General features: G+C 45.1%; 1 protein-coding gene and 1 non-coding gene across 2 annotated transcripts in view; one reads left to right on the forward strand and one right to left on the reverse strand.

Moving 5' to 3' along the window:
- Window positions 1–922: 922 nt before the first annotated feature.
- Window positions 923–1,041, reverse strand: LOC116514469. The gene has a single exon (XR_004256113.1). It is a non-coding gene; the product is annotated as a 5S ribosomal RNA (ribosomal RNA).
- A 7,650-nt stretch (window positions 1,042–8,691) lies between these two features.
- LOC116513728 (cytochrome P450 2J2-like) overlaps window positions 8,692–23,004 on the forward strand; it is a 29,506-nt gene continuing 15,193 nt past the window's right edge. The window contains exons 1-4 of the mRNA XM_032224911.1: window positions 8,692–8,868; window positions 13,094–13,256; window positions 17,758–17,907; window positions 20,176–20,336. Coding sequence (XP_032080802.1) covers window positions 8,692–8,868; window positions 13,094–13,256; window positions 17,758–17,907; window positions 20,176–20,336 — 651 coding nt within the window. The remainder of the gene's footprint in view (window positions 8,869–13,093; window positions 13,257–17,757; window positions 17,908–20,175; window positions 20,337–23,004) is intronic.

Raw genomic sequence — 23,004 nt, forward strand, 5'->3', positions numbered from 1 at the left:
TATTCTGCCTTTTTAATATTTCATTTTTCCAGGAGAGAGGTGGGTGCTAACTTCTTACACCATCTTATCTACAAAACTCAAGATCTAAACTGGGACAAAGCCATTAAGGCATAATAGGAATTGCCCAAAGCCATTATATCACCCAACAAGATTCAACGAAGCCTGGGACTCAAGACAACCTACTCCTGCATGGCCCATGGGAGTCTGACAACCAATCAGAATACATTCTCTCTCTCTCTCCCTCCCACCCTCCCTCTCCCTCTCCCTTTCTCCCTCTCCCTCTCTCTTTCTCTCTAGATTTGTGGAACCTCTTTTATAGAAGAGGTTAGAACTGGCAGGAACCCACCCCGATGCACATACAATATATACATAATATATACAATATATATAACTGCTAATCCGGTGACAGTACAAATGAACACTGGCACTGTAAAAAGGGTTGTATGATATGACCGGTTTCCCCCCCACCTACGACCGTTCCCCACAGCCAGGTGATCCACATTCGGGGTACGGGCGACTGGCATGTCTTGATGAAAACTACACCATCCCAGAGTTGTGCGATGGTACTCTTCCCATCGGGCGTCCGACAGATAAAGTCAACACGGCTGGCAGATTCGCTTAATGACAGATGATTCACTTGGCAACAGCAGTAATTCTAGTCATCACTGTGGCAAAGATACAATTCACTTAGCAAGCCCCCCTTGCTTAGAAAGGGAAAGGTAGAGGTGAAGTGCCGTGGCAAATCAAGGGCTACCTGCCTACCTCAAAAGGAAGCTCGTAAGCTTTGACTGACTGGGCGGCCATGGAGTATTGCGTGAGGGGCACGGGAGGGTCTGGGTGTGTTAAAAGCAGGGTTGCGCTCTGTTTGCCAGGCTGCAAGTGGCACCAAAAGTCTCCAAAAAGGGCAGCAAAAAGGGGCAAAAGCCTACAGCACCCGGTATTCCCAGGTGGTCTCCCATCCAAGTACTAACCAGGCCTGACCCTGCTTAGCTTCCGAGATCAGACGGGATCAGGCACTTTCAGGGTAGTATGGCCGTAGACAGCACTCAGGCTGCTTGCCGTTGCCTTTAAGAACCCAGCAGCGCCCCCTGTTCGAGCCCTCGTAGGGAATCCGACGCAGGCTCTCCTCCGATTGCCACAGGCCCATCCCTCCTCCTTTGCCTGCCGCTCAGCCTGTCTCTACCGTACACACCGGCTCCCTCCGTTCCGACGGAACATGCAGCTCAAATGCAGCTGCCAGACACTCTGCCCTTCAGGGCAGGCCGTTCCCGCTCTGGCCAAGCAGAGACAAAAGCCAGCTGCCAATCAGACCTTGATCACGGGAGCAGGCCGGCAGAAGAAGCATGGAAGTCAAATCTTGACTTAAAACCTTTTCTCTCTCCTTGGAGGATTACTTAGTTCCTTTCTTGTCGCCTATATGTTTCAGCCGAGACACACCGACACTGACAAACACACAAACCTCATTCCAAAGGCCAGGTTTTGCTGTAAAAAAAGTGCTTTGGGGTATTGAGAAATGACATTGTTCAACTCTACTCATATCAACCCCGCATATTGACTGAACAAGCAATCCCTTGGGTAACTCTGACCTATGCTATCTACTGTATATGATGATTAAAAAAAATCAGTAAAATATAAATTATTTCAGCAAATGATGTAAAGAAAGATATAGTGCGAACTCTAAATAATAGTCTAATTTTAAACCCAAGAAAAAGTTTGTGGCCATATTTATGTTTAAGCCACCAGATGGCAACAATTTAGCCGCCCGGAGTCCTCTGGGAGTGGGCGGCATACAAGACAAATAAATAATAATAAAAAAATAATAATAACAACAATGGGATTGCTTTGGATGTGCATTTCATTTACTGTTTCATTTGCCTAGTGTAGTGATGGTGAATCTTTTTCTAACGGCGAGCCAAAATTGCGCACCAACACCAATTAAATTCTCCCCACCCACCTGCACATGTATGCGCAACCCCCCCCCCCCCATGTATGCATGCCCAGTTTCTCCCCAGCCTCCAGAGGCTTTTCTAAAGCCTGGGGAGAGCAAAAATGGCCTCCCCCGGCCAGGGGTGGCTTCCTGCCAGTTCTAACCTCTTTTATAGGGGGGTTTGCATGCACATTGCATTATAGGTGTGCACACACTTTCAGCATGCGACAACAAAAAGGTTAGCGATCAATGTCCTAGGATTTGTACATGGCCCCATGTGAGTCTGACAACAGCCAATGGAATACATGTTTTTGCACAGGAACAGGAAGTTCAAGTGCAAAGCCCAAAAGAAGGTATAAAACCCCTTCACTCTCACCTACATGTGGTCAGCTGCCCAGAATCACATGTGCTTGGTTCTGCTTCATCATTAAATCACCTTTCCAATCAGCCTCTGTTTCCAGTGTCTTTCTCCTGGCTTGGAACTGAACCAGAGTGGATATTTCTCCCAACACCTGCAATTAGGATGCAATTTATTATTCTGTTGCACCAAAAAGAGGCAGATCTTTCTTTTCTTTTCCCTTTTCCCTTGCACTTTTTCCCCTCTTTCCCTTCCCCTCTCCTCTTTTCCCATTAATTTCACTTTTTGTCTTTGTATTTTTGTATTTTATACTTAAACTATTAAAAATTTGAAACTTTGGGTCTTACTGATCAGGTTTTCCACCCATCTGCAGTGGGCCGTGTAGCAATTGAAGGAAAGAAAGAGATTGTTAAGCTGTTGGTCACAATTGATAAGGACTGCGACTAAAAAGCTGTTTGATAATTTTCATCTAATTTCCATGTATTTTGGTGTGCTGAAAACGAATAAAATATTGAAAAAACTCCTAGACATCATGATTTGCCACAACATGCAAAATTGTCTTCAAATGTAAGATTTTTTTTAATTTTTGGTATTTTTTAATATTATGGGTTTTTAACCAAATTTAAAGTCCAAATTACTATTAATTAATTCACATAAGTGCATTTAAGATATAAAATGCCAAAAAAACCTTAAAGGGTTTGTCCAAGTTACGTAAAAAAAATATAGCACTGTAAATCTGATGGTCAGCAATATATACATAAGCAAGTTTTAAGTCTGTGCTTCTAATGGTAGAAGGGGTTAATCTTTCCTGAAGAATCCAGTGGAAGGGAGACACAGGGCAGATAACAGCATCTCCGGTCATTGCAGGGGGCATGGCCAGCACTGTAATGTCTCGTGTACAGACACCGAGCTGCTCTCTCCTGCATGCCACACTTGTGCATGAATCATCATCAGGTTCTTGGTTCTAGGCTGTTCACACTTTTTCATCGCAATTCATGTTAGCTCGTCATTCTTCTCTGTGTCATCAAACCAATCTTTTAATAACAGGCCATTGGGTTCTTAGGGCAATTAACCTCTCACTACTTGTTCAGCCATAAAACTGAACAGCCATAACTTTATACATATCTGATCTTGCAAACCAGTGGTGGGATTCAGCCAGTTTGCACCTATCTGGGAGAACCGGTTATTAACTTTCTAAGCAGTTTGGAGAACCGGTTGTTGGAAGAAATCTCCTTTTGTTTTTTTTCCACTTTACAGGGCTAATCTTGTAAGGAAGGCAGGAAGGAAACATTCTAGTGTTGTTTCTAGCCCTGCTTACAGAAACTGCCTCTCCGGTTAACCCTTATGACATTGTAACAGCTAAGGCGAAGTGCCCATCGACCTGAGTGAGGTTGAGTTGGCCATGCCCAGCCAGTCACATGACCACCGAGCCATGCCTACCCAGCTGGTCATTAGGGCAGAGAACCGGTTGTTAAATTATTTGAATCCCACCACTATTGCAAACTATAAAAGAATATGTGATCAAATCTTATTTTCCAATTGTAATACCTCCTCCCCCCCTCCCAGAGTTCTTATGAAATCACAGGTGATATCAAACATGTAGTCAATACTTGGTGTTAGTGTTAGTTAATTTAATTGCCCTTAGATGTTTTATAACCAGGACCGGATGTGTCCTTTCCCAGATCAGGTTAATGAGGCGTAGTTACACAAAGGCGATGTAGTTAATTGTTATGTGTTTCATTTTGATTACGACATCTGGCTCTCTTATGTTATCCAGATAACATTTTCTGCTGTGTGATTTGCCAAGTTCCTCCGTGGAAATTTTTGTTCATTGCTTCACATTCAATACTTCATGGGAATATTTTTAATAGCTTTGATGATGATGATGATGGGTTGTTATGATTTTATTGAAGCTTATCTTAATATAAAGCATAAATGATGTTTAAACTCAACAAGGAGGAAATGGAAGGACATTGTCAGGTGCTGCTTCATTTAATAATCAGGAAAGAAACCACTCAACTCCATTAGGTTGAAATTAAGTGTACTTTTACTAATTACAAACGAATAGTAGCAAAGCAAAGCTGAGTCTGGTTAATTGGACGCGAAAGCAATGAATATCATGTATAGTTCAATCCCCTCCCCTTGGCACCCCAGTCCATAGCCCAATAATAATTCCCCCAACTGTCAGGTGGGAGATATCTTCAAAAAACCTCATCAGGGTGGAATGCTGGACAGTTAACCTTGGCAGGAAACTCCCTTCCTCCACATGCGCAGTGAGATGGTCAGGACAGCTTCTAGAATATTCCTCCAGCACATAATGATTCCCTTCCCAAATACCATGCCCCCCATCCCCGTTTCAATGGCAGCCGAAGCAGCAGCAAGGCAGAGGCTGACAGACACTTTGATTCCCACAATGGACAAAGGGCCACAAAAGTTGGTGGAGTTAGCAGAGCTGGCTAAACTGACTGCTTTGATTAAAGAAAAAAAAAACCAATTGCTTTTGTTACTACTTGGAAACCACTTCTGAACTTTGTGCTTGAGGTTGAAAAAAAAAGGAAACATTGATGTTGGGCTTTACCCATGAGATAGGTTTGTTGTTATAAAAATGGCTAGTTTATACCATTATGTAAAAGTAAAAAGTTCAGGATTGATATTACTATTTTATTCTACTGCACCAAAGCAAGTTGGAAGTCCACGCCTTTTCTACCCCTCCCCCCAATTTTCCCTTCATTTTTCCTTTTCCCTCCCCTATTTTTCCTACTATGTATTTTGTTTTTTTATATTTTACATTTTAAACTATTAAAAAACAAACAGGAGAATTTATCTTCCTTGGATCGAAAATCCAATAAAAAAACCTTAGAGGTCTTAAAGAACAATAGCAGTAGACTTATATACCGCTTCATAGGCCTTCCAGGCCTCTCTAAGCGGTTTACAGAGAGTCAGCATATTGCCCCCAACAATCTGGGTCCTCATTTTACCCACCTCGGAAGGATGGAAGGCTGAGTCAACCCTGAGCCGGTGAGATTTGAACCGCTGACCTGCTGATCTAGCAGTAGCCTGCAGTGCTGCATTTAACCACTGCGCCACCTTGGCTCTAGAACACCCACGCATGCATGCGTGACCCCCTGCCCATGCATGTATTTGCAACCCCTCAATCCCTGTGCATGCACATGCAACCCCCCGCCCCTGCATGCATGCGTGACCCCCTGCTCCCCGTGCATGTATGTGTGTTTCCCACATGTGCAGCAGAGGCACAAAGACCAACTGGCTGGCGGGAGGTGCATGTTCATGCATGGTGGACCTGAGCTGGGGCGACAGCTGGTGTGCCCACAGAGAGGGCTCTGTGTGCCACCTGTAGCACGTGCCATAGGTTCACCAACACGGCCATCCTCACAGGGATGGGCAGGACCTCAGGCACCTTCTAGTCCAACACCCTGCTCAAGACAAAAGTAATCAGTGGAACAGAAGTTGCCTCCAGAAGTTGTGAATGCCCCCAACACTGGAAGTCTTTAAGAAGATGTTGGATAGCCATTTGTCTGGAATGGTATAGGGTTTCCTGCCTAGGCAGGGGGTTGGACTAGAAGACCTCCAAGGTTCCTTCCAACTCTGCTATTGTATTGTACTGTATTGTCTTTAGTCCATCCCAGACAAATAGTTGCCCAATCTTTTCTTGAAAACCTCTACTGATGGAGCACCCACAACTCTGGGAAACAAGCTATTCCATTGATTAATGGCTTTCAAAACAACTGGAGCACCATTTGAATACCCTCAGCATTGATTAGATGATCACTATCAGTCACTTGCAAAATGCAGCTCTACTTGAGACAGTTTACATCTTTCCAGGATATCTTGAATGCTGTCGTTCAACAACATTTGCCTATCTCAGGCCCTTGGAAAGGATCAGATAGCGGGCTATAAATGCCCAATCCTAAGCATAGTACATAAGCGTAGACCTTAAGTAATCATAACCTAAGCATAGCACATAAAATTATCTGCTACAAAGTCCTACTTGTCAATGACTACTTCAGCTTCAACCACAACAATAGATGAGCACACAATGGATAGAAACTTAAGGTAAACCACTCCAAACTTGATTGTAGAAAATATTAGTTCAGCACAGAGTGGTCAACGTCTGGAATGCACAACCTGATTCTGTTGTTACATCATCAAACCCCAAAAACTTTAATCTTAGACTGTCTACTGTTGACCTCACCCCATTCTTCCCATTTTTTTTTCCTTCTCTGAGATGGTGGGAAGTTAACAATGCTGTTGCAATGGTGGGTTTCAATTTTTTTTGCTACTGGTTCTGCGGGCGTAGCTTGGTGAGCGTGGTGGGCGTGGTGTGGCTTGGTGGGCATGGCAGTGGAAGGGTACTGTAAAATCCCCATTTCCCTTCCCTCTCCACTGATTTGCTTTCCAGATCTGTTCTCCTGTGCACAGCAACAAAAGAAGACCCAGCCAATCAGCTGGGACTCCAATCAGAAGCAAATAGATGGAGGGGGGACCAGCCAGAGACGGTATTTGCCGGTTCTCCAAACTATTCAAAATTTCCATTACCGATTCGCCAGAACCAGTCAGAACTGGCTGAATACCACCTCTGATGCTGTGGCTTGCTGTGGCTGAAAGAATTTGAGTTTGAATTTGAGTTTGGCTCATCCTGTATTGAAATAGGGGATTTTTAAAATCCTGCTAATAATACCAAAAGCACCTTAGACATGTATACCATTTCATAGTGCTTTATAGCCCTTTCTCAGCAGTTTACAAATGTCAGCATATTACCCCCGACAATCTGGGCTCTCATTTTACCGACCTCGGAAGGATGGAAGGCTGAATCCACTCAGAGATGGTCAGGATCGAACTGCTGACAGTCAGCAGAATTAGCCTGCAGTACTGCATTCTAACCACCAGGGCTCTGATAGGCAGGTGCTGGTCATGGTGCCCTGAGGATCAGGTTATCCTGTTGTCTGCTTCTGCAAATGAGCTACGGTGCGCAGTGGTTAGAGTGCAGTACTGCAGGCTACTTTTGCTGATCACTGGCTGCCAGGAGTTTGGCAAATTGAATCTCACCAGGCTCAAGGTTGACTCAGCCTTCCATCCTTCCGAGGTGGGTAAAATGAGGACCCAGATTGTTGGGGGCAAATAGGCTGACTCTGTAAAACAACTTAGGGCTGTAAAACATTGTGAAGCAGTATATAAGTCTAAGTGCTATTGCTATTCTTGTCCTGCCTTCAGATGCCTTGGAAAGTAGGTTGATCCCCTACGATGAATGGTTGCAAGTACGTGGCATGGCTAGTCTAGTGAAGAGAAGGACTAGGGGCAGGTGTGGGTTGGTGCCAGTTCGGTGCACACGTGATTTGCTCCGCATGCATCCATACTTGCCTGTAAATAGGTCTGTGCATGCTCAGATGATTAAAAATGTCAAAAAAACATGCTACAGCGACCAGGGAACTGGTTTGGGGTGTGGCCAGCCTGCCGCCCCTACCGGTTCAGCGACACAGTCGCATTTTCCACTACCAGTTTGCCCAAACTGGTGCGAACCGGTAACAACCCACCTCTGACTAGGGGAGACATGATAGCAGTGTTCCAATATTTGAGGGGCTGCCAAAGAGCGGAGGTGGTCAAGCTATTTTCCAAAGCACCCAAAGGCCAGACAAGGAATAATGGATGGAATCTGATCAAGGAGAGATTCAAGCTTTAATAAAGAGGAATTTTCTGACAGTGAGAACAATCAACTCCTAGAACAGAAGTTGCCTTCGGAAATTGTGGGAGCATCATCACTGGAGGCTTTCAAGAAGAGTCTGGGCTGCCATCTGTCAGAAATGGTGTAGGGCAGTGGTTCCCAAACTTGGCAACTTTAAGACTTGTGGACTTCAATTCTGCTGGCTGGAGAATTCTGGGAATTGAAGTCCACAAGTCTTAAAGTTGCCAAGTTTGGGAACCACTGGTGTAGGGTCTCCTGCTTATATAAGTATAAGCAGTATATAAATCTAAATGTTGTTGCTATTGGAAAAGTATTCCCTCCTGGTTTCTGGGCTCAGTGAAAACAGAATCTGACCTTTTTCCTACCAACCCACGTTGCATCCCTGCCCAGCTGATCATAGGCTGTTCTATCGTATGCCCTTTGTTTTCAGCTCCTTTCAAGAGCCTTATCAGATTTATCCATCCTCCTAACCACAAATGTCTTTTGAGCCTCGCAAGGAGGAACACATTCCTACACAAATTATATACGGTACAAGCTTTTATGTTGCAAACAATTCCTGAGTAGATTATATAAAGCACTCTTTAAAAAAAAAATCCCAACAACAACCCAACAATGCTAGTCACTTCTCGGTGGAAGGGATTGGAGAAAACAGAGATTTGATCCAACGTGGAGACGTTGGAAGAGAGAAAAGGAAAAGTGGGAACAATGGAGCAACTCTGGATGTTTTCAATGTTTCTGCTTCTGCTGCTGAGTCTTTCAGGAGTGTACTTTGTAAAACAACTCCGGTTACTCAGAAGATGCCCACCGGGGCCTTTGCCACTTCCTGTAATTGGAATCGGCTGGTTGACTGGTTTTAGGCTTACTCCGGATCTACTGGTTCAGGTATTTTTTCCCCCCACTTGTGTATTTTGTTTTTTGATTATGAAGCTTGCTTGTTTGTTTGTTTATTTATTTATACTTGTTTTATTGATTAAACTTAATGAAGAGAACTGCAGTTATTTGACTTCGATGGCAGTGATGGAGACCCTGTGATGTTGGGTCTCTAACATCTGGAGAATGAATACATGACATTTAGGGGATTGAGAATTTGTTTAGGAGAGAAATGGATAATAGAATAGAATTAGAATGGAATATATATTTGCGAATGGAATGGAATGGAATAGATATTTGAGAATGAAATAGAATAGAATAGAATAGATATTTGAGAATGGAATGGAATGGAATAGATATTTGAGAATGGAATAGAATAGAATAGAATAGATATTTGAGAATGGAATGGAATGGAATAGATATTTGAGAATGGAATGAAATAGAATAGAATAGAATAGATATTTGAGAATGGAATGGAATGGAATAGATATTTGAGAATGGAATGGAATGGAATAGACTAGAATAGAATAGAATAGAAACTGTATTGAGAATGGAATGGAATAGAATAGAATAGAATAGAATTTTTACTGAGAATGGAATGGAATAGAATAGAATAGAAACTGTATTGAGAATGGAATGGAATGGAATAGATATTTGAGAATGGAATAGAATAGAATAGATATTTGAGAATGGAATGGAATGGAATAGATATTTGAGAATGGAATGGAATAGAATAGAATAGGAGTAGAATAGCACAGCACAGCACAGAATAGAACAGAATTCTTTATTGGCCAAGTGTGATTGGACACACAAGGAATTTGCCTTTGGTGCAGATGCTCTCAGTGTACATAAAAAGACAAGATACATTTGTCAAGAATCATAAGGTACAACAGTTAATGATTGTCATAGGGTATAAATAAGCAATCAGGGAAAAATCAATATCAATATAAATCGTAAGGATACAAGCAACAAAGTTATAGTCCTGCAGTCCTAAGTGGGAGGAGATGGGTGATAGGAACGATGAGAGGACTAATAGTAATAATAATGCAGCTTAGTGAATGGTTTGACAGTGGTGAGGGAATTATTTGTTTAGCAGAGTTATGGTGTTCGGGAAATGACTGTCCTTGTGTCTAGTTGTCTTGGTGTGCAGTGCCCTATAGGGTCATTTTGAGGGTAGGAGTTGAAACAATTTATGTCCAGGATACGTGGGAGTCTATAAATATAATGATCCTGGTAGTGACCACAGGATGAGTGAACTGCTGATTGTGCTGATGGGCTTACTTGAGTTTTCCTTGGCTTTGCAAGTACTTAAATGCAAAGCTCAGTCATAAAGTCAGTGGGGTCTTACCTGGGAATTGTGGTTAAACGAGGCAGTCTCTATACGAGGTCAATGTTTATGTGTGATCAGGAAAACTCCTGCTGATTTTACAAGCTGTTTCTCTGTCTCTTGGGAAGGAATCTTGCTGTCCCTACAAGAGCCGTGGTGGCGCAGTGCAGTGGTGGGTTCCTACCAGTTCGGACCAGTTCAGCTGAACCGGTAGCTTGGCGGCCTGGGTCGCTGGAACCAGCAGCGACCCAGGCCTGCCATTCCCCTGAACCGGTTCGCCCTACAGTGCCGCCGTATTGTTTTTGCGCATGCGCAGAGCAATTTTGGTTGTACTGCACATGCAGGCGCAGCACACATCAAACATGTGCATGAGAGAACCGCCAGTAGTCTCTGCCGGAACCCCTCACTGGTGCAGTGGTTAGAGTGCAGTACTGCAGGCTACTACTGCTGATCACCAGCTGCCTGCAATTTGGCAGTTCAAATCCCACCAGCCTCATGGTTGACTCATCCTTCCATCCTTCCGAGGTGGGTAAAATGAGGACCCAGATTATTGGGGGCAAATATGCTGACTCTGAGAGGGTTGCAAAGCACTATAAAGTGCTATATAAGTCTAAATGCTATTGCTAAGTGCTAAGGAAGGAAAGAAGGAAGGAGGGAGGGAGGGAAGGAAGGAAGGGGGGAGGGGAGGGGAGGGGAGAAAGGAACAGGCCTAGTGGCGCAGTGGTTAAAATGCAGTATTGCAGGTTGAATATGCCCACTGCCAGAAGTTCAATCCTGACTGGCTGAAGGTTGACTCAGCCTTCCATCCTTCCGAGGTGGGTAAAATGAGGAGCCAGATTGTTGGGGGCAAAAAGACTGACTCTGAGAGGGTTGCAAAGCACTGTAAAGTGGTATATAAATCTAAATGTTATTGCTAAGTGCTAATGAAGGAAGGAAGAAAGGAGGGAGGGAGGGAAGGAAGGAAGGAAGGAAGGAAGGAAGGAAGGGGAGAGAAGAGGGAGGAACAGGCCTAGTGGCGCAGTGGTTAGAATGCAGTATTGCAGGCTGACTCTGCCCACTGCCAGAAGTTCGATCCTGACCGGCTCAGGGTTGACTCAGCCTTCCATCCTTCCGAGGTGGGTAAAATGAGGACCCAGATTGTTGGGGGCAAAAAGGCTGACTCTGAGAGGATTGCAAAGCACTGTAAAGTGCTATATAAGTCTAAATGTTATTGCTAAGTGCTAATGAAGGAAGGAAGAAAGGAGGGAGGGAGGGAAGGAAGGAAGGAAGGAAGGAAGGAAGGAAGGAAGGAAGGAAGGAAGGGGGGAGAAGAGGGAGGAACAGGCCTGGTGGTGCAGTGGTTAGAATGCAGTATTGCAGGTTGACTCTGCCCACTGCCAGAAGTTCAATCCTGACTGGCTGAAGGTTGACTCAGCCTTCCATCCTTCCAAGGTGTGTAAAATGAGGAGCCAGATTGTTGGGGGCTAATAGGCTGACTCTGAGTGAGTTTCAAAGCACTATAAAGTGGTATATAAGTCTAAATGCTATTTCTAAATGCTAATGAAGGAAGGAAGGAGGGTGGGAGGGAGAGAGGGAGGGAAGGAAGGAAGAAAGAGGGAAGGGGAGGGAGGAACAAGCCTGGTGGCACAGTGGTTAGAATGCAGTATTGCAGGCTGACTCTGCCCACTGCCGGAAGTTCGATCCTGACTGGCTCAAGGTTGACTCAGCCTTCCATCCTTCCGAGTGGGTAAAATGAGGCGCCAGATTGTTGGGGGCAAATATGCTGACTCTGTAAACCGCTTAGAGAGGGCTGTAAAACACTGTGAAGCGGAATATAAGTCTGTTCTGTGTTCAAAAGGATACTAGAATAGAAAACTATAGATGGAGAGAACCCAGGGAAATTAAGGAAAGATGAGAGGGCAAAAACAGCAGAAATCTTGGCTGAAAAGCAAAACCAGGAGGAGGAACAGACTGAGAAAGGTGGTTATGAGTCCTACGCGGAAAGTGAGGAGCAGCTCTTTGGAATGATGATCATGGTTTGTTGCTTATGATGATGATGATAATTTTTACCTCTTACTTGATATGAAAGAAGGAACCAAACAGAGTCGCAACCACAATTGAGCCCGAAATTTATGTTGATAAGCGAGACGTTGGTTTTGAGTTTTGCCCTGTTTTACAACCTTTCTTGCCACCATCGTTAAGTGAATCACCGCAGTTTGTTAAGTGAGTGACAGGGCTATTAAGCGGATCTGACTTCTCCATTGACTTTGCTTGTCAGGAGGGTGCGAAAGGGGATCACATGACTCCCGCGACCTTGAAGCCGTCATAAATACGAGTCAGTTTCCAAGCATCTCGATTTTGATCACATGACTGTAGGGATGCTGCAACGGTCATAAGTGTGAAAAATGGTCATAGGTGGCTTTTTTCAGTGCCGTTGTAGCTTCGAACAGTCACTAAATGAACTGTTGTAAGTTGAGGACTACCTGTAGTCCTCCACTTAACAACCATTCACATAGTGACCGAAGCGACAATGGCGCTGAAAAAAAAGTGTCTCATGGCCGTTTCTATACTTGTAACCGCTGCAACATCCCCATGGTCTTGTGATTAAAACCGAGACGCTTGGAAACTGACTCGTATTTATGACCATTACAATGTCCTGGGGCCATGTGATTTCCCGCTTTGTGACCTTCCGACCAGCGAAGTCAATGGGGAAGCCAGGTTCACTTCAGAACCCTGTTACTGACTTGAAAAACTGCAGCGACTCACTTAACAACGGTGGCAAGAAAATTCGTAAAACAAGGCCCAAACTCCCCTGGCAACTGTCTTGGTCTCAATTTTGGTTGCAAATTGAGGACTACCTGTATTCTTCTTCACCTGAATGTATTCCTGCTTCTTCTTCTTCTTCTCTACCCCCTCCTCCCCACATGGCAGCTTGCGAAACGTTACGGAAACATTTACACGCTACTGGCATGGAATTTACCTGTAATAGTGCTATCAGGATACAAAGTTGTAAAACACGGGTTGATCGACCATGCTGACTACTTCTCTGAGCGAGTAGAGACCCCATTTTTAAGAGATCTGTCCAAAGGGAAAGGTAAGTTGTGAAGTGTACTTCTTCCTCTCTCCCCCCCCCCCCCCTTTCCTTCTGTTTATTTATTTGCTACAGTAGGTCTTCTAGTCCAGTGTTTCTCAACCTTGGCAACTTGAAGATGTTTGGACTTCAACTCCCAGAATTCCCCAGCCAGCGAATGCTGGCTGGGGAATTCTGGGAGTTGAAGTCCAGACATCTTCAAGTTGTCAAGGTTGAGAAACACTGTTCTACTCCAACCCCCTGCTCAAGCAGGAGACCCTTGTGGAATCACAGAATAACAGAGTTGGAAGGGACCTTGGAGGTCCTCTAGTCCAACCCACTGCCTAGGCAGGAAACCCTATATCCGGGATGGCGAACCTATGGCACGCATGCCACAGGTGGCATGTGGAGCCATTCGTCAGGGCATGCGAGGCATGCGCGCGCTGGCCAGCTGAGTTCAGTCTTTTTGAAGCCATTTTTCACCTTCCCCAGGCTCCAGAGGCTTTATAGGAACCTGGGGAGGGCGAAAACATCCTCCCCTGCCCCCCGGAGGCCCTCCAGAGGCTTCAGGAGCTTCCTTGAAGCTCCGGAGTGCAAAAAAAGGGCCTACGGGCAAACCGGAAGTTCGGGAGCGGACTTCCAGTTTCCTCGTAGGGTCGGGTTTAAGCCCTCCGGAGCTTTCAGGGAAGCTCCTAAAGCCTCCGGAGGGCCTCCAGGGGGGTGGGGGAGAGGCTGTTTTTGTTCTCCCCAGGCTCCTAGAAAGCCTCCAGCCTGGGGAGGGTGAAAAAAGCATGCAAAAAATGGGGGTCACGCCTGTCATGCATGCATGCGTGCTGGGGGTGTCGCACATTGCATTATGCGTGTGGTCTGCCCGTGCACGACCCCCCCCTGCGCTCCCCCCGCTTATGGCACGCGGGCCAAAAAAGATTCGCTATCGCTGCCCTATGTCATTTCAGACAAATGGCTATCCAACATCATCTTAAAACTTCCAGCGTTGGAGAATTCACAACTTCTGGAGGCAAGTTGTTCCGCTGATCCATTGTTCTAACTGTCAGGCAATTTCTCCTTAGTTCTAAATTGATTCTCTCTGATTAGCTTCCTCCCATTGCTTCTTGTCCTGCCCTCAGGTGCTTTGGCGAATAGCTTGACTCCCCCTTCTTGGTGGCAACCCCTGAGATATTGGAAAATAGCTTGCCCCCCCCCCTCCTCTCTGCGGCAGCACCTCAAATATTGGAACGCTGCTGTCGTGTCTCCCCTGGTCCTTCTCTTCAGTAGATTAGCCATGCCCAGTTCCTGCAACTATTCATCGTATGTTTTAGCCTCCAGTTCCCTAATCATCCTGGTTGCTCTTGTCTACACTTTTTCTAGAGTCTCAACATCTTTTTAATAGCGCGGTGACCAAAACTGGATGCAGTACTCTAGGTGTGGTCTTACTAAGGCTTTATAGAGTGGTATTAGTACCTCACTTGATCTTGATTGTATCCCTCTGTTAATGCAGCTTAGGATTGCATTGGCTTTTTTGGCTGTTCCACACACTGCTGGCTCATAATTAGCTCCTTGTCCGCTAAGTCTCCAAGATCGCTCTCACAATTACTGCTATTAAGCCTGATTTCAACCAGTCTATATATCTACTTTTAGTTTGCTTGCTTGCTTCCTCTCCATTGAATTTCATTTTGTTAGAAAGGGCCCTGTGTTCAAGATCCTTGTAGCTCTACTAGCACCGGTGATATTGTGTAGTTTGAGTCGTGAAACCTCTTCAAGAAATCAACTCAGCTCAGGGAGCACCCAGGAACGCTCAAGCCGATGATTTCACAACTTTGATGCAACTCTCTTACGAGTAACCCTTTCTCACTTATGTGAGATATTGAAACCCAATTCTTATACTCACAATGCGAAAGACAAGTCTGGTTCACAATTAAAAGCTTTATTGCAAAGAAATGAAATCGCGGTTGCAAACACGGCCTCCCAGACTCTTCCCAATGGCGCAAAAAACAGGTTTCAAGCAATACAATTTATACTTTTCTAATCATTACGCGTGACACTGTTGGAAGAAATGCCCTTCTGGGTTCAACTCCAAGCGGGGAAAAAGATACTGAGACTGCTTGGAAAGATGGTTTAATGGTGGACAGGACCACATGGCTTGAGTTCTTGAACAGAAAAGTGGGATCACATGCTTCCAGATGTTGAGTCAACTTTCAGCGGGATACTGAAAGTTGCTGGCTTTATACTCTCTGTTCAGCCCCACTTCTCTGTTTCCTGTTCCTGTGTAAGAAATGTATTCTGATTGGTTGTCAAACTCCTATGGGGTCATGCAGGGGCAACTCTTTAGGTTATGCTTTGAGTCCAGGTTTGGTTGAACATTGCTTAATCCCATCACCCTGGATCTGAAGGGGGGAAATCTTTGTTATGTACAATACAATACAATAGCAGAGTTGGAAGGGACCTTGGAGGTCTTCTAGTGCAACCCCCTGCCTAGGCAGGAAACCCTATACCGTTTCAGACAAATGGCTATCCAACATCTTCTTAAAGACTTCCAGTGTTGGGGCATTCACAACTTCTGGAGGCAACTTCTGTTCCACTGATTAATTGTTAAGAGCCAAGGTGGCGCAGTGGTTAAATGCAGCACTGCAGGCTACTGCTAGATCAGCAGGTCAGCGGTTCAAATCTCACCGGCTCAGGGTTGACTCAGCCTTCCATCCTTCCGAGGTGGGTAAAATGAGGACCCAGATTGTTGGGGGCAATATGCTGACTCTCTGTAAACCGCTTAGAGAGGCCTGAAAGGCCTATGAAGCGGTATATAAGTCTACTGCTATTGCTACTGCTATTGCTAACTGTCAGGAAAACACTCCTCAGTTCTAAGTTGCTTCTCTCCTTGATTAGTTTCCACCCATTGCTTCTTGTTCTGCCCTCAGGTGCCTTGGAGAATAGTTTGACTCCCTCTTCTTTGTGGCAACCCCTGAGAGATTGGAAGACTGCTATCATGTCACCCCTAGTCCTTCTTTTCATTAAACTAGACATACCCAGTTCCTGCAACCGTTCCTCATATGTTTTAGCCTCCAGTCCCCTAATCATCATTGTTGCTCTTCTCTGCACTCTTTCTAGAGTCTCCACATCTTTTCTACATATTGTGACCAAAACCGAATGCCGTATTCCAAGTGTGGCCTCGCCAAGGCCTTATAAAGTGGTATTAACACTTCATGTGATCTTGATTCTATCCCTCTGTTTATGCAGCCTAGAACTGTGTTGGCTTTTTTGGCAGCTGCTGCCCACGGCTGGCTCATGTTTAAATGGTTGTGTAAAATAGGCTGGTCCGGGCTTTTTAATGGCCCATTAAGGAAAGTGAGGACTATTAAGAGTGAGTCTGATTCCTGTGTTAAAACATGTTTCTCCATTTCTTATCCAGGGAAATATAATATTCTGCCTTTTCAATGTTTCCTTGGATATTCCATTCTTCTAGGAGAGGAGCGGGGGCTAACTTCCTACAACGCCTAAGAAGAAGTCCTCCCCTTCTCCAAAGTCATTCTTTGAAGTTAATTCGCATTTCAAGGCATCATCGTGACCTTCCCTACAAACCCCTTTATCTTATCTGTGCCACTTTGTTATTTCATTTTAGGACACCAGATGGGAGGTTCCCATCTGGTGTCCTTGTCTTCAGACTTATTTTATTGTATCTAAATATCACAGGAATTTTAGTAAGTCACCTTGTATTGTCTTTACTGCTTACATTTGTGTTTACCGTATTTTTCGGAGTATAATTCACACCCTTTTCCCTCATAAAAGAGGCTGAAAAGCTGGGTGCGTCTTATACACTGAATACAGCATTTTTGGCGTCCTGAAACCCCGCTTCCTTTGCAAAAATGGCCGTGCATAGCCTTTAGGAGGCTTCCAGAGTGCTTCTTGGGGGCTGGGGCAGGCAAAAATTGAGCAAAGAAACAGACCCTTTTCTGCTCATTTTTGCCCCCCTCAGCCACTCTACAAGCCTCCTAAAGGCTATTCATGCCCCCTTTTTTTGGACAAAAACCGGGCCCATTTTTGCAAAAAAATGGGCCATTTTTGGGAGGTCTGCAGAGTGGAAAAACTATTTTTTCGTAATTTGCCTCTTCAAAATCTTGGTGCGTCTTATACTCCGGTGCGCCTTATACTCTGAAAAATATGGTAATTTACAACGAGAAAAACAGCGCCAAGATTCTCACACCTTCATGTTACATTTTGCACTTTTATATGCAAAAGTGCACCTCGGAGCCGAGGTGGCGCAGTGGTTAGAGTGCAGTACTGCAGCCACTTCAGCTGACTGCTAGCTACCGTTCAGCGGTTCAAATCTCACCGGCTCAAGGTTGACTCAGCCTTCCATCCTTCCGAGGTGGGTGAAATGAGGACCCAGACTGTGGGGGCGATATGCTGACTCTGTAAACCGCTTAGAGAGGGCTGAAAGCCCTATGAAGCGGTATATAAGTCTAACTGCTATTGCTATAAAAGAGTAACTTATTATTTATTTATTTCCCTCACTTATTTCTGTTTGATTGAGGCATTATTCTTTCCAACGGACACACTTGGAAGCAGCAGAGGCGATTTGGCTTAGTTGCTATGCGGAAACTTGGAGTGGGGAAGACAAGCATAGAGATTGAAATCCAAGAAGAAGCCGCTCAGCTAGTGGAGACCTTCACTCATGCCAACGGTTGGTGAGACCAGCTCAAGAGCTAGTTTACCTAAATCTTTACAAGAAGTCCTTGACTTATGACGATAATTGAGCTTGCAATTATGATCATAAAACGTGATAGTCGTTAAACAGGTTACCACATGACTCTACTTGATTTTACCTTTTCTGGTGTGTTGGCCATTAAGCAAATGCATAGGTTGTAAAGTGGACATGACAGTCATTAAGCAAACCTGTTGCTTTCTATGGGACATTTTTTGTCAGAAAACAGAAGTCGAGGTAGACCTTGACTTACGACCACAATTGAGACCCAAATTTATGTTGTTAAGTGAAAAATTGGTTACATGAGTTTTGCCCCATTTGATGACTTTTCTTACCACAATTGTTCAGTGCAGTCACATGGTTGCAACATCCCTGCAGTTGTTAAGTTAGTCACACGGTTTTTAAGTGAACCTGGCCTCCCCTTTGCTTGTCAGAAGGTCGCAAAAGGGGATCACGTGACTCCGGGACACAGCAATGGTCATAAATACGAACCAGTTGGCAAGCATCTGAATTTTGATCCCACGATCATGGGGGTGCTTCAAAGGTCATAACTCTGAAAAACGGTCATAAGTCACATTTTTCAGTGCCGTTGTAACTTTCAACGGTCATTAAATGAACTGTTGCAAGTCGAGGACTACCTGTAACTTATGATTGTTTGCAGCATTCCCATGGTAACAAGATTAAAATTCGGGCACTTGGCAACTGGCATGCATTTTTGATCATTGCACACTCACAAGATCATGTGACCACCATTTCCCAATCAGCTTTCAACCTGCCAACTCAAGGGGGGAAGCCAGATTCGCTTAACGACTGCCCTTAAGCACTGGAGTGATTTGCTTAACAGCTGTACTTAAAAAAAGGTTGTAAACGAGATGCAATTCACTTAATGACTTAGCAATGGGAATGTTGGGCTTGTTTGTCGTAAACCGAGAACTACCTGTAAATGCTGGTCCTTGCATCATTTGGCTGCATTGCCGAATGCCGAAAATGCAGAGATGCGACCAGGGGTGGTTTTCAAATTTTTTTACTACTGAGCATGGCTAGATGGGAGGGGCATGTGGGCGTGGCCAACTTGACGTCACTCACGCACACTCAGTCACATGACCCACTCACCAAGCCAGGCCCATCGAAACAGTGGCAAAAAGTTTTGACAGGGGGGAGGGGACACTCCAGCCTTGCCGGAGCTAAGGGAGCGCTTGCAAACTACCCAGTAAGAAAAAAAAAAGGTTTTGTCCTCCCCGACCCCTAGGAACACTCTGTAGGCTTCAGCAAGGCTGAGGGAAAGCAAAAACGGGCCCGTTTTCTTTTTTTTGTTGTTGCAAAAAATGGGTGGACAATGGGCCATTTTTCACAAAAATTGAGGCATTTTTGCCTCCCCCCAGCCCTGCTGAAGCCTGCAGAGTGCTTCTGGGGGCTAGCGAAGGCAAAAACACCTCAATTTTGCAAAAAACGGCCCGTTTTTCACCCGTTTTCTGCCAAAAACGGTGGCATTTTTCCCTCCCCCCCTGCCCTTCGGAAGCCTGCAAAGTGCCTCGAGGCTGGGGAAAGGCAAAAACACCTCCATTTTTATGAAAAACAGCCTGTCTCTGGGACCTAAGAGCCGAGGTGGCGCAATGGTTAGGGTGCAGTATTGCAGGCCACTTCAGCTGACTGTTATCTGCAGTTCAGCGGTTCTAATCTCACCGGCTCAAGGTCGACTCAGCCTTCCATCCTTCCGAGGTGGGTGAAATGAGGACCCAGACTGTGGGGGCGATATGCTGACTCTGTAAACCGCTTAGAGAGGACTGAAAGCCCTATGAAGCGGTATATAAGTCTAACTGCTATTGCTATTGCTATTGCTACCTCTCTGGGACCGCCATGCTCATACCATTATAAAAGGAAGAAAAAACACACGTTCTTCATTGAAAATGAAGAAAGAAAATTAAATTGACAGCACCCAGGATAGAACCCGTATGATCACGTGTCCGGCCGAGTTACCTACCTATTTGGCCGAACCGGGCCGAACCGGTAGGAACCCACCTGTGGATACGACTGCGTGTGTGTGTGTGTGTGTGTGAGGGCGGGCGGGCGCAGCCATTGGAACATCAAATCCAGGTCATAAATAGCTTTTCAGGATGAAAAATGTCATCTGGACCAGTTGCTAAGTGCTTAAAGTCGTAAGCCAAGGATTTATCACATTTCTGCAGACAACGGGATGCGATACTTTCGTATTTTATTCATTTGACAATCCATTTCTTAAATTTTCAGGTCAGCCCTTAGATCCTTTGCTGCCGGTCACCAACGCTTTCTTCAATTTGATAGCCATCTTGGTGTTTGGCTACCGATTCTCTCTTGAAGAGGAAAACTTTCAGAAACTAACCGACGGCATAAATTATGGCACAAGGTTTATGGGCAGCTTCTCCCATGTGGTGAGTGAGCTTTTGTTTTCTCACCAGGTTGATTCACATCGGGCTAAAAATCTACACGCGTAATCCTTGTGTCGGGCCTGCAGCTGTTCCTTTAAGAATCTTTGGCCTGCCATCCTCTCTTTTCTAGCTTCATCTTTAGTATGCCTTTTCATTAAAGGGGGGGGGGGAAATAGCAAGGGGTGGAATGAGTTGTTTACAAAACAAAAAAAATTCCTTTTTAGAAGCTCAAGGTTATCCTTTGTCTCCGCACCTCGACACCTAACCGGAACCAGCCGGGTGGAGATGCCAGCGTGGAAGAAGAAGATTGGACCATGTGATGGATTTGTGGGTGTGGGGACAAGATCATGAACTTTCAACTGGGTGGAAATCCTAATTAACTTCCAGAATTGGGATTCCACAGGTGGTTGCCAACACGTCTGTCTTATTAAATTGGAACTTTAAGGATAGCTCTGCCTTGGACTCTGATTTAATTCTGCATGATATTTGGAATGCTGACATTATCCCAATTCTGACACCTTGACTTACAACCACAACGGTTCCCAAAATTCCTGTCGCAAAGCAAGGTGGTTATTAAATGAGACTTGCCCCCTTTTACGACCTTTCCGGCCACAGTCACTAAGTGACTCACGGCAAGCCATTAAATGAGCAGGGTGGTTTGTTAAAGCAGAACTGGGTTCCCCACTGACTTTGCCAAGGTGGCGCAGTGGTTAAATGCAGCACTGCAGGCTACTGCTAGATCAGCAGTTCAGCGGTTCAAATCTCACCGGCTCAGGGTTGACTCAGCCTTCCATCCTTCCGAGGTGGGTAAAATGAGGACCCAGATTGTTGGGGGCAATATGCTGACTCTCTGTAAACCGCTTAGAGAGGCCTGAAAGGCCTATGAAGCGGTATATAAGTCTACTGCTATTGCTATTGCTATTGCCCATCAGAAGGTAGCAAGAGGTGGCCAGATGATCCCAGAATACTACAACCATCCCCAGTCGATCATCCCAATTTTGAACGTAAAACCATTGGTACTCTGCAACGGTTTGAAAGTCCGAAAGATGGTCATGAGTCTCTTTTTCTCTCACGGCTGTTGTAACTTTGAACAGTCATTAAACGGATGGTTGTAAGTCAAGGACTACCCGTATTGTAGTCTTTTAAGCACACAGGTCTTTTAACAAGAGTATAAATGAATGTATGGAGTAAATGGTGTAGTGTGCATGTGTGTGGCGGGGGAGAGCAGAGGGAAAGGAGAGCCCATCACAGAAAAGGTAGACCTCAACTTACGACCACAGTTGAGCCCAGAATTTATGTTGCTGAAAGAGAAACATCTTAAGGGAGTGCATTTTGCTCCATTTTACAACTCTTCTTGCACCATTTGTTAAGTGAATCGCGGCTGCTGTTAAATGAGTCACATGGTTACTCAACAAATCTGGTTTCCCTCGTTGACTTAGCTTGTCAGAAGGTCGCAAGAAGTGTTCCCATGACCCCAGGACTCTGGAGCTGTCATAAGTATGAGTCAGTTGCCAAGAGCCGAGATGGCGCAGTGGTTAAATGCAGCACTGCAGGCTACTTCAGCTGACTGCAGTTCTGCAGTTCGGCTGTTCAAATCTCACTGGCTCAAGGTTGACTCAGCCTTCCATCCTTCCGAGGTGGGTAAAATGAGGACCCGGATTGTTGTTGGGGGCAATATGCTGACTCTGTAAACCGCTTAGAGAGGGCTGAAAGCCCTATGAAGCGGTATAGAAGTCTAACTGCTATAAGAGTCTGAATTTTGACCGTCACATGCTGCAATGGTCGTAAGTGTGGAAGATGGTTACAAGTCACTTATTCCATTGCCATTGTTAACGTCAAATACCCACTAAGCGAACTCTTGTAAGTTGAGGACTACCTCAAAAAGAAGTAGTTTTTGCGGAATGACCATTCACTCAACTATCGCTCAAAGTTACGACAATTCTGCATGAGTGGGACTTACGACTGGTCCTCCCTGGATCAGGTGATCGCAATTTGGGCACTCAGTGATCAGCTGGCAATAACAACAGTTGTAGCATCCCATGGTCCCATAATCACCGCTTGCAACTTTCACTGCCGGCTTCCAACAAGCAAAGCCAATGGGGGAAACTTCAAGGCTGAAATTCAGCAGGTTCTGACAGGTTCTGGAGAACCGGTAGCGGAAATTTTGAGTAGTTCGGAGAACCGGCAAATACCATCTCTGGCTGGCCAAGGATGGGGTGGGAATGGAGATTTTACAGTATCCTTCTCCCAGGAGTGGGGAGGGAGTGGGGATTTTGCAATATCCTTCCCCTGGACTGGGCACAAGCAATGGCCCGATCCATGTCAGCAAAGTGTTAATTGTAAGGAGTGTAAAATAGGTTTTGTTATTATAACAGTGATGATGATTTTACTGTTAGGGTTCCAAATAGCACCCAAAAGTAAATTGGAATCCAAGGCAGAACTTTCCTCAAACTTCCAATTTATTAAGAGAGCCATGTTGGCACATCTGGGAAAACCCAAATCTGAAAGCTTCCTGGTTTTTCCCACCCAGTTGAAAGTTCAAGATCTTCACTGTTTTCAGCTTAGCTCCGTGGGTGAGATATAAGCAGCCCATAGGCCAGATCCGGCCCGCGGGCCCCGAGTTTGACACCCCTGACATAGAGGGAAGCATTTGAGAAGTGGCAGTCCTTTT

The sequence above is a fragment of the Thamnophis elegans genome, chromosome 10 (assembly GCF_009769535.1).
Source record: "Thamnophis elegans isolate rThaEle1 chromosome 10, rThaEle1.pri, whole genome shotgun sequence".
Lineage (NCBI taxonomy): Eukaryota > Metazoa > Chordata > Lepidosauria > Squamata > Colubridae > Thamnophis > Thamnophis elegans.